Source organism: Oncorhynchus keta, chromosome 35, assembly GCF_023373465.1.
Source record: "Oncorhynchus keta strain PuntledgeMale-10-30-2019 chromosome 35, Oket_V2, whole genome shotgun sequence".
Taxonomy (NCBI): Eukaryota; Metazoa; Chordata; class Actinopteri; order Salmoniformes; family Salmonidae; genus Oncorhynchus; species Oncorhynchus keta.
The window spans coordinates 71706472-71718971 of NC_068455.1; the positions used below are offsets into that span (position 1 = coordinate 71706472).

Below are 12500 nucleotides of genomic sequence, written 5' to 3' on the forward strand. Positions count from 1 at the left end.
AGAGAGAGCGAGAGAGGGGGGGAGAGTATGGGAGAGAGAGAAAGGAGAGGGAGAGAGGGGAGTATGGGAGAGAGAGAAAGGAGACCTGGGCAGAGAGAGCGAGAGAGGGGGGAGTATGGGGAGAGAGAGAAAGGAGAGGGGAGGGGGGGAGTGGGGAGAGAGAGAAAGGAGACCTGGGCAGAGAGAGCGAGAGAGGGGGGGAGAGTATGGGAGAGAGAGAAAGGAGAGGGAGAGAGGGGGGGGAGTATGGGAGAGAGAGAAAGGGAGACCTGGGCAGAGAGAGCGAGAGAGGGGGGAGAGTATGGGAGAGAGAGAAAGGAGACCTGGGCAGAGGGAGAGAGGGGGAGAGTATGGGAGAGAGAGAAAGAGAGACCTGGGCAGAGAGAGAGAGAGGGAAGGGGGGGAGAGTATGGGAGAGAGAGAAAGGAGAGGGAGAGAGGGGGGGGGGAGTATGGGAGAGAGAGAAAGGGAGACCTGGGCAGAGAGAGAGAGAGAGGAGGGGGAGAGGGGGGAGTATGGGAGAGAGAGAAAGGAGAGGGAGAGAGGGGGGGAGAGTATGGGAGAGAGAGAAAGGAAGAGCGATAACAAAAGAGAATGGAAAGGCAGAGATGGGAGAAAAACTGGAGCAAAAATGGCAGAGAGAATGAAACAAATGCTAAAAGAAAGAGAAGAGGAAAAATCTATAACAAGATATGATAGACTCAGAGGAAGTAGAGGAAGAAGAGATCTGATAGACTCAGAGGAAGTAGAGGAAGAAGAGATCTGATACTCAGGGAAAGAAGAGATCTGATAGACTCAGAGGAAGAAGAGATCTGATACTCAGAGGAAGAAGAGATCTGATAGAATCAGGGGAAGAAGAGATCTGATACTCAGAGGAAGAAGAGATCTGCTAGACTCAGAGGAAGAAGAGATCTGATACTCAGAGGAAGAAGAGATCTGATAGACTCAGAGGAAGAAGAGATCTGATAGACTCAGAGGAAGAAGAGATCTGATAGACTCAGAGGAAGAAGAGATCTGATAGACTCAGAGGAAGAAGAGGAAGAGATCTGATAGAATCAGAGGAAGAGGAGGGAAGAAGAGGAAGAAAAGGAAGAAGAGATCTGATAGAATCAGAGGAAGAAGAGATCTGATAGAATCAGAGGAAGAAGAGGTCTGATAGAATCAGAGGAAGAAGAGGGAAGAAGAGGAAGAAAAGGAAGAAGAGATCTGATAGAATCAGAGGAAGTAGAGATCTGATAGAATCAGAGGAAGAAGAGATCTGATAGACTCAGAGAAAGAAGAGATCTGATAGACTCAGAGGAAGAAGAGATTTGATAGACTCAGAGGAAGAAGAGATCTGATAGACTTAGAGGAAGAAGAGATCTGATAGACTTAGAGGAAGAAGAGATCTGATAGACTTAGAGGAAGAAGAGATCTGATAGACTCAGAGGAAGAAGAGATCTGATAGACTCAGAGGAAGAAGAGATCTGATAGACTCAGAGGAAGAAGAGATCTGATAGACTCAGAGGAAGAAGAGGAAGAAAATGAAGAAGAGATCTGATAGACTCAGAGGAAGAAGAGAAAGAGATCTGATAGACTCAGAGGAAGAAGAGGAAGAAAATGAAGAAGAGATCTGATAGACTCAGAGGAAGAAGAGAAAGAGATCTGATAGACTCAGAGGAAGAAGAGGAAGAATAGGAAGCCTACTGGGAGAAATATACTCTTACAGGGAAAGATGAGGAACCCACCTCACCTTCTGTCTGACACACACACGCATGTACACACACACACACACACACACACACACACACACACACACACACACACACACACACACACACACACACACACACACACACACACACACACACACACACACACACACACACACACACACACACACACACACACACACACACACACACACACACACACACACACACAGGGGAGTTGTGAACTACCTTGCAGTTGGGGCTGGACTTCTTGAAGACTCTGAAAGGAGAGAGATGAATTACTCACCACATAACAATATAGAGAATATTCCTGTGTTCATCACAGATACAGACACTGACAGACTTCAACAGATTTCACTATGAACTACTACCACAACCAGTCAGACAATACAGTAGGCCTCCTGTAGAATAGATCTACTATATAATAGGTCTACTTTATAATAGGTCTACTATAGAATAGGTCTACTGTAGAGTAGGCCTTCTGTAGAATAGGTCTCCTGTTATTTATGTGGAAAAAGGGAATTCCCCCAGGATGAATTATAGTTGTACTGTATTGTTACACCTCAGGTACAGACCTTTCTAATGACGTAAAGTAAGTGTTTTAACAAACAGATAAGGACCATCTACTGAGTTGAATGTGAGAGAACTAGTTCCCCCAAATGGCAAGACAGTTGTTCAGTGACCATAAACCAAAGAGTAATCTGTCTGATGGTGATGGTGGTACAATGAGAGAGCCCCACCAATAACCATTTATCTCTGTCTCTGTTCCACAGCCCGAGAGAGAGAGACAGAGAGAGAGAGAGAGAGAGAGACAGAGAGAGAGAGAGAGAGAGAGAGAGAGAGAGAGAGAGAGAGAGAGAGAGAGAGAGAGAGAGAGAGAGAGAGAGAGAGAGAGAGATTGAGAGAGAGAGAGAGAGAGAGATTGAGTGAGAGAGAGGTATTGAGTGAGATGGAGAGATAGGAGAGAGAGGGAGAGAGACAGAGAGGGAGAGAGAGAGAGAGAGAGAGAGAGAGAGAGAGAGAGAGATTGAGAGAGAGTGGGGAGAGAGAGAGAGAGAGAGAGAGAGAGAGATGGAAAGATAGGGAGAGAGAGGGAGAGAGACAGAGAGAGAGAGAGAGAGAGAGAGAGAGAGAGAGAGAGAGAGAGAGAGAGTTGGAGAGAAAGGGGAAGAGGGAAAAGAGAGAGCGAGTAAATGACTCAGGGAGAGGGGGAAAGGAAGCTCAGCAGCAGATAGTGAGTGAGAAGGAAGGAAGATAGGATGAAGAGAATCATCTCGAGTTCTATACATCATGTGGTTGAGTCAGCAAGTAGAAGAGAGAGATCACTGGACAAGGTGCAGGAGGAAGGGTTGAGGGAAGAAGGGAGGGAGGGAAAATCGCTTCAGTGAAAAACATCTCTATGAAATACTGGTCAGATCACACACACACACACCGTGCGTTAACACACTCCTCATCCCCAATTTCTCCCAGTGAATAAAGAGAGAGAAACAGAGGAAAGGAGAAACAATGAACGATTGATGAGGGAGATCATTCAGAGGCCATGGGCAAAATGATCTGATAGAGAGAGCGAGAGAAACAAGAAAAAGAACAAGTGAGTGAGGGAAAGAGAAAGAGTGATTACGAGCAAGAGAGAAAGACTCATTGAGAGGGAGAAAAAAAGAAAACAAAGTGGGTGTGTTGGAGAGACAATGTGTCGGTCTACAGCAGACCTAACTCACTCCCCAACTGATATGAATGTTAACACACACATAAACATCTCTCTCTCTCTCTCTCTCTCTCTCTCTCTCTCTCTCTCTCTCTCTCTCTCTCTCTCTCTCTCTCTCTCTCTCTCTCTCTCTCTCTCTCTCTCTCTCTCTCTCTCTCTCTCTCTCTCTCTCTCTCTCTCTCTCTCTCTCTCTCTCTCTCTCTCTCTCTCTCTCTCTCTCTCTCTCCCTCTCTCTCTCTCTCTCTCTCTCTCTCTCTCTCTCTCTCTCTCTCTCTCTCTCTCTCCCTCCCTCCCTCCCTCCCTCAATTCAAGTGGCTTTATTGGCATGGGAATCATACGTGTACATTGCCAAAGCAAGTGAAATAGATACTAAACAAAGTGAAATAAACAATACAAATTAACAGTAAACATTACACGCACGAGTTTCACAGAAATAGACACCGTACATTTTTTAAATATAGGACAAAACACACATCACGACAAGAGAGACAACACTACATAAAGAGAGAACTAAGACAACAACACAGCATGGCAACAACACATGACAACACAGCATGGTGGCAACACAACATGACAACAACATGGTAACAACACAACATGGTAGCAGCACAAAACAGGGTACAAACATTATTGGGCACAGACAACAGCACCAAGGGCAAGAAGGTAGAGACAACAATACATCACGCAAAGCAGCCACAACTGTCAATAAGAGTGTCCATGATTAAGTCTTTGAATGAAGAGATGGAGATAAAATTGTCCAGTTTGAGTGTTTGTTGCAGCTCATTCCAGTCACTAGCTGCAGAGGAGCAACCCAAGGATGTGTGTGCTTTGGGGACCTTTAACAGAATATGACTGGCAGAATGAGTGTTGTATGTGGAGGATGAGGGCTGCAGTAGATATCTCAGATAGGGGGGAGTGAGGCCTAAGGTAGGTTTATAAATAAGCATCAACCAGTGGGTCTTGCGACGGGTATACAGAGATGACCAGTTTACAGAGGAGAGTTGAGTGCAGTGATGTGTCCTATAAGGAGCCTTGGTGGCAAATCTGATGGCCGAATGGTAAAGAACAGCTAGCCGCTCGAGAGCACCCATACCTGCTGATCTATAAATAATGTCTCCGTAATCTAGCCTGAGTAGGATGGTCATCTGAATCAGGGTTAGTTTGGCAGCTGGGTTGAAAGAGGAGCGATTACGATAGAGGAAACCAAGTCTAGATTTAACTTTAGTCTGCAGCTTTGATATGTGCTGTGAGAAAGACAATGTGTCATCTAGCCAAACTCCCAAGGACTTGTATGAGGTGCCTACCTTAAGCTCTAAACCCTCAGAGGTAGTAATCACACCAGTGGGGAGAGGGGCATTCTTCCTACCAAACCCCATGACCTTTGTTTTGGAGGTGTTCAGAACAAGGTTAAGAGTAGAGGAAGCTTGTTGGACACTAAGGAAGCTTTGTTGTAGAGCATTTAACACAAAATCCGGGGAGGGGCCAGCTGAGTATAAGACTGTATCATCTGCATATACATGGATGAGAGAGCTTCCTACTGTCTGAGCTATGATGTTGATGTAAATTGAGAAGAGCGTGGGGCCTAGGATTGAGCCTTGGGGTACACCCTTGGTGACAGGCAGTGGCTGAGACAGCAGATGTTCTTACTTTATACACTGCACTCTTTGAGAGAGGTAGTTAGCAAACCAGGCCAAAGACCCCTCAGAGACACCAATATGCCTTAGTAGAATGGAATGGTCTACCGTATCAAAAGCTTTGGCCAAGTCAATAAAAATAGCAGCACAACATTGCTTAGAATCAAGGGCGATGGTGACATCATTGAGGACCTTTAAGGTTGCAGTGACACATCCATAACCTGAGTGGAAACCAGATTGCATACCAGAGAGAATACTATAGACATCAAGAAAACCAATCAGTTGATTATTGACAAGTTTTCCAACACTTTTGATAAACAGGACAAAATAGAAATAGGCCTATAACAGTTAGGATCAGCTTGATCTCCCCTTTAAATAAAGGACGAACCGTGGCTGCCTTCCAAGCAATGGGAATCTCCCCAGAGAGGAGAAACGGGTTAAAAAGGTCAGCAATAGGCTTGGCTATGATAGGGGCAGCAACCTTAAAGAAGAAAGGGTCTCAACCATCTGACCCAGATGTTTTTTTGGGGTCAAGTTTCAGGAGCTCCTCTAGCACCTCAGACTCAGTGACTGCCTGCAGGGAGAAACTTTGTAGCAGGGCAAGGGAAAAAAAGAGGGAGAAGCATCAGGGCTAGACGCATTAGAAGGGGTGGGAGATGTTGGACGGGTAAGGAGGCATGGCTGAGTCAAATAGGAATCCTGACTTAATGAAATGGTGATTAAAGAGCTCCACCATGTGCTTCTTGTCAGTAACAACCACATCATCAACATTAAGGGACATGGGCAGCTGTGAAGAGGAGGGTTTATTCTTCATGTATTTAACTGTTTATAGAACTTCTTGGTAACTAACTTTGGCCTTCCGGCTTGCCTGAGTTCATTTATTTCTCATTTGCCTGAACGAGAGCCAGTCAGCCTGAGTATGCGTGTACCGAACCCAAATGCAATTCCTGAGGTGGAGTAACTCTGCAAGATCACTGTCGAACCAGGGGCTGAACCTGTTTTTAATTCTCGTTTTCTTTATGGGGGCGTCTTTGTTAACAATAGCACTGAAAATATCCAAAAAGAGGGTCCAAGCGTCTTCGACAGAGGGGATCAAGCTGATTCTATACCATTTTACAGAGGCCAGTTCATGAAGGAAGGCTTGCTCATTAACGTTTTCTAGCAAGCGTCTATGACAAATCAGGACAGGTCGTTTTACTGATCAGCCATTACCAACACAGGCTGGAAAATAATGATCACTAAGGTCACTACACAAAACACCACTGATACCTATCAGGATTGTTTGTGAGGATAACATGAGGAGAGTAGCCTTTTCTGGGTGTTTGGAGTTATACCTTGTGGGATTGGTAATAATCTGAGAAAGATTTAGGGAGTCCTATTGCTTTAGGACTTGGTCAGGTGGTTTAAGCATATCCCAGTTTAGGTCACCTAGCAGGACACATTCAGACTTAGTGTAAGGGACCAGGAGAGAGCTTAGGGCAGGTAGGGTACAGGCCAGTGCTGATGGAGGACGATAACACCCAGCAACAGTCAACAAAGAGCTATTTGAAAGTTGAATGCTTAAAACCAGCAAATAAAATTGTTTGCGGACAGACTTGGTGGAGACAACAGAGCACTGAAGGTGATCCTTGGGAAAGATTGCCACTCCCCCACCTTTGGAAGATCTGTCTTGCCGAAAAGGTTATAACCAGAAAGGTTAACATCAGTATTCAAAACACTCTTCCTTAACCACGTCTTAGTAATGACCAACACATCTGGATTGGAGCTGTGAACCCAGACTTTCAATTGATACATTTTAGATAATAAGCTTCTATTGTTAACGTGCAGAAAAGCCAGACTTTTACTCGAGCAGAAATCAGTGAAGCAGATATCAGAGCACAAGTCAGAATTGGGGCTAGCAACAGTAGATGGGCCAGGGTGTACATACACATTTCCAGATATCATCAACAGTAATACAATCAATACTGTTTAGAATGAACTGTTTAGTAATATCGTACTCAGTTAGCAACAAATATCAACTACTAATCATCCATACCAAGAAGGTGCCATCTATTGCGCAATCGCGCATGTTCCCCGCCATTCATTCATTTTTGTAGAGCACGTCCCCTATTCTGATTATCAGCTGTTGTCAAGCACACATGGGCGTGAAAAGACGATTCTCTTCCTCAATAGTATGCAGTGAATTCTACTAGAGAAAAGCCCAAATTAATATGACATCCTGGCATTTAAAACATACGCAATAATCACAATTTCCCATACTATAAAGCATTATATTTTCATACTCAAAAAGCCTACGCAAGTATGGTTATTCAGACTAGCTATCTAGAGCTACTTGGAACCCTACTAATCCATGACTGGTCTATCGACATCACCGCACGAGGAGGCAAAAACAGACTTACCTCCATTGCGATGTCCCCCAAAGGCCCTTCTGCTTACTTGCTAGCCCCGGTCTGCTAACTGCTTGCTTGCTAACCCCGGTCTGCTAACTGCTAGCTTGCTAGCCCCGATCTGCTAACTGCTAGCTTGTTAGCCCCGGCCTACTAACTGCTAGCTTGTTAGCCCCAGCCTGCTAACTGCTAGCTTGTTAGCCCCGGCCTGCTAACTGCTAGCTTGTTAGCCCCGGCCTACTAACTGCTAGCTTGTTAGCCCCGGCCTGCTAACTGTCTGAATCACCGTGTCCCCAGCCAGCCCAACCACTCACTGGACCCAAATGATCACTTGGCTACGCATGCCTCTCTCTAATATCAATATGCCTCGTCAATTACTGTCCTGGTTAGTGATTACTGTCTTATTTCACTGTAGAGCCTCTAGCCCTGCTCAATATACCTTAACCAACCATGTTGTTCCACCTCCTACATATGTGATGACATCACCTGGTTTAAACATCTCTAGAGACTATATCTCTCTCATCATAACTCTGTGCCTAGGTTTACCTCCAATGTACTCACATCCTACCTTACCTTTGTCTGTACACTATGCCTTGAATCTATGCTATTGTGCCCAGAAACCTGCTCCTTTTACTCTCTGTTCCGAACTTGCTTCGGCCAGTTTGTATAGCCTTTAGCCGAACCCTTAATCCAGGTCCTGCAGTGCCTAGCTCCACTACCACTCCCCAGGAGCTCTCATTTGTTGACTTCTGTAATCGTAAAAGCCTTGGTTTCATGCATGTTAACATTAGAAGCCTACTCCCTAAGTTTGTTTTACTCACTGCTTTAGCACACTCTGCCAACCCGGATGTCTTAGTCGTGTCTGAATCCTGGCTTAGGAAAAACACCAAAAACCCTGAAATCTCCATCCCTAACTATAACATTTTCCGCCAAGATAGAACTGTCAAAGGCGGCGGTGTTGTGATCTACTGCAAAGATAGCGTTCTGTCTTACTTTCCAGGTCTGTACCCAAACAATTCGAGCTTCTACTTCTAAAAATGCACCTTTCCAGAAACAAGTCTCTCACCGTTGCCGCTTGCTATAGACCTCCCTCTGCCCCCAGCTGTGTCCTCGACACCATATGTGATTTGATTGCCCCCCATCTATCTTCTGAGCTCGTGCTGCTAGGTGACCTAAACTGGGACATGCTTAACACCCCGGCCATCCTTCAATCTAAGCTTGATGCCCTCAATCTCACACAAATGACCAATGAACCCACCAGGTACAACCCCAAATCCGTAAACACGGGCACCCTCATAGATATCATCCTAACTAACTCCCCCTCCAAATACATCTCTGCTGTTTTCAACCAAGATCTCAGTGACCACTGCCTCATTGCCTGCATCCGTAATGGGTCTGCGGTCAAACGACCACCCCTCATCACTGTTAAACGCTCCCTGAAACACTTCAGCTAGCAGGCCTGTCTAATCGACCTGGCCCGGGTATACTGGAATGACATTAACCTCATCCCGTCAGTAGAGGATGCCTGGTTATTCTTTAAAAGTGCTTTCCTCACCATCTTAAATAAGCATGCTCCATTCAAAGAAATGTGGAACTAGGAATAGATATAGTCTGGTTAGACTGTAAACTCTCCTTCCAGACTCACATTAAGCATCTCTAATCCAAAATTAAATCTAGAATCGGGCTTTATATATCGCAACAAAGCATCCTTCACTCATGCTGCCAAACATACCCTCGTAAAACTGACCATCCTACCGATCCTCGACTTCGGCGATGTCATTTACAAAATAGGCTCCAACACTCTACTCAACAAATTGGATGCAGTCCATCACAGTGCCATCCATTGTTTCACCAAAGCCCCATACACTACCTACTACTGCGACCTGTACACTCTCATTGTTTGGCCCTCGCTTCATACTCATCGCCAAACCCACTGGCTATAGGTTATCTACAAGTCTCTGCTAGGTAAAGCCCCGCCTTATCTCAGCTCACTGGTCACCATAGCAGCACCCACTCGTAGCACCAATTCCTCCTTTGGTCGCCTTTCCTTACAGTTCTCTGCTGCCAATGACTGGAACGAACTGCAAAAATCACTGAAGCTGGAGACTCTATTCTCCATCACTAGCTTTAAGCACCAGCTGTCAGAGCAGCTCACAGATCACTGCACCTGTACATAGCCCATCTGTAAACAGCCCATCTATTTACCTCATCCCCATACCGTATTTATTTATTTATTTATCTTGCTCCTTTGCACCCCAGTATCTCTACTTGCACATTCATCTTCTGCACATCTACCATTCCAGTGTTTAATTGCTATATTGTAATTACTTTGCCACCATGGCCTATTTATTGCCATAACTCCCTTATCTTACCTCATTTGCACTCACTGTATATAGACTTTTTGTTTTCTTTTTTTCTACTGTATTATTGACCGTATGTTTTTTTTATTCCATGTGTAACTCTGTGTTGTTGTATGTGTCGAACTGCTATGCTTTATCTTGTCCAGGTGGCAGTTGCAAATGAGAACTTGTTCTCAACTAGCCTCCCTGGTTAAATAAAGGTGAAATCAAAATCAAAACACTTTAAAAAGACATGGACTACAACAGACACACAGACGCACGCAACAAACACACACGAAAACGAAGGTTATCATACACAGTCACTAAAAGGTTACCAATCAATGATCGAGTGTGACTGCATGTACTCCCATTTAGCTGTTAATCCACTGTGTTTGGACACTTACACAACCCCCTAAACAGAAGCAGAAGAAGAACAAAAAAGTATATGATACAACATGTAAATAAATGAATCACAAAACTGACCTGACTAGAACCACAATCCCACAAAGAGTCTGAGGAAGTAGCCAAGAGACAAACACACACACACAGACTTGACATGGGATAGAGTGTCCTAACACTAGTTTTTATTTTATTTTACCTTTATTTAACCAGGCAAGTCAGTTAAGAACACATTCTTATTTTTAATGACGGCCTGTTCAGGGGCAGAACGACAGATTTGTACCTTGTCAGCTCAGGGGTTTGAACTCGCAGCCTTCCGGTTACTAGTCCAACGCTCTAACCACTAGGCTACGCTGCCGCCCTAGTTCAGGAAGTCCATATGTGGATATGCTGAGACAGACAGACAGACAGACAGACAGACAGACAGACAGGGGAGGGAGGGAGGGAGGGAGGGAGGGAGGGAGGGGAGGGAGGGAGGGAGGGAGGGGAGGGAGGGAGGGAGGGAGGGAGGGAGGGAGGGAGGGAGACAGAAAGGGAGACAGACAGGGAGACAGAAAGGGAGAGACAGAGAGAAAGAGAGGGAAGAAAATAAAGAGAGAGAGTGACCAGTCCATCCCTGTAGCAAGGTCAACAGCAGTCCAAACAAGATACAGAGAGATAGCTGAAAGAACTGGACCAAAACACATCAACATTTAAAAGTGGTTTTCCATTGGACTCAAAAAGACAGTCTGTCACTGTCTTTTCACAGTAAGGAGTTGGGAGATTTTTTTTTCAACGCTGAATACTTCCATCTTATTTGAGACTAGTTTGTTAAGACCAGCTGAGCCCAACGATATAAAACTACAACACAGAGTATATTGATGAATTGTGGGTAAGGCCCCTCGATATAAAACTACAACACAGAGTATGTTGATGGATTGTGGGTAAGGCCCAACGATATAAAACTACAACACAGAGTATATTGATGAATTGTGGGTAAGGCCCAACGATATAAAACTACAACACAGAGTATATTGATGGATTGTGGGTAAGGCCCCTCGATATAAAACTACAACACAGAGTATGTTGATGGATTGTGGGTAAGGCCCAATGATATAAAACTACAACACAGAGTATATTGAAAGATTATGGGTAAGGCCCCTCGATATAAAATTACAACACAGAGTATGTTGATGGATTGTGGGTAAGGCCCAATGATATAAAACTACAACACAGAGTATATTGAAAGATTATGGGTAAGGCCCCTCGATATAACATTACAACACAGAGTATGTTGATGGATTGTGGGTAAGGCCCTGCGACAGACTAGCATTCTGCACTGTCCAGGGGGTGGACTTGTTCATCAAGCTGCCTCTCGCTACAGAAACAGGAGATGGACTCCTGCTCCTATGGACCTGTCTGCCTCAGACAGGGTTTACTTAATTACCATACAGAATGAGATGTCATAATGTTGTGTAATAAAACAATAGAAGACTAAGCAGAAGTAAAAGGTCAGATTGTTCATGTTAGTGTTTCTCTCTTCAATCCATTAGACTAAGATCCCAACAGACCCTGACATCTAGAAACAGCACTGATATAGTCAAACATATACAGAAACATTCACATCGGCCCAGACGGAATGCAAATATTAGTGACACCAGACACCAGTGTACATCACGCGCACACACACGCACACACACACACACACACACACACACACACACACACACACACACACACACACACACACACACACACACACACACACACACACACACACACACACACACCACACATTTCCTTACTCCTCTCTCCCAACGTGGCTCTATCCAATCACAACTAAGCTTCCGAGAAGACCATCGCAGCTGTGAGACGTTATCATGATGACTGTTTGTCAATAGAACCCCTCTCAGCGCAAGGACAGTCTGTCTGTCTGTCTGTCTGTCTGTCAAAAGAGAGAGACAGAGAGAGAGACTAGAGAAACACATTACAGAGAGAGAGAGAGAGAGAGAGGAGTAATGAAATGTGTGTACAGTCAGGAAAGTGTTAAGCCAAGAGTAACTGAACTGATCAACACCAGCCAGGTCACCCATGATACAAGGTATTTGATGTCCATCCATGTCTGAGGATGTCGGGAGATGGCGTGGAAACCAGCCACTAGAGGCAACAGTGGCCGCTGTTACCTTCAAGATGCGTAAGCATCTGGGTCCAAAGGTTGCAGGTTCAAATCCAGCAATAGAAAGTTATTTTTGATTTAAACCTATCCCTATCCCTTAACCCTAACATTCTCCCTTACCTTAACCCTTACCTTAACCAATCTGATTTAATGCCTACTTACATTTTAC

The 12500-nt window shown here is 44.8% G+C and overlaps 1 protein-coding gene across 2 annotated transcripts in view; it reads right to left on the reverse strand.

The window, feature by feature from the left end:
* The window catches only part of LOC118376321 (arrestin red cell-like), a 110123-nt gene that overhangs the window by 56508 nt on the left and 41115 nt on the right, over nt 1-12500 (reverse strand). For both annotated transcript variants that reach the window (XM_052497650.1, XM_052497649.1), the window contains exon 2: nt 1941-1971. In XM_052497650.1, coding sequence (XP_052353610.1) covers nt 1941-1971 — 31 coding nt within the window. The remainder of the gene's footprint in view (nt 1-1940; nt 1972-12500) is intronic.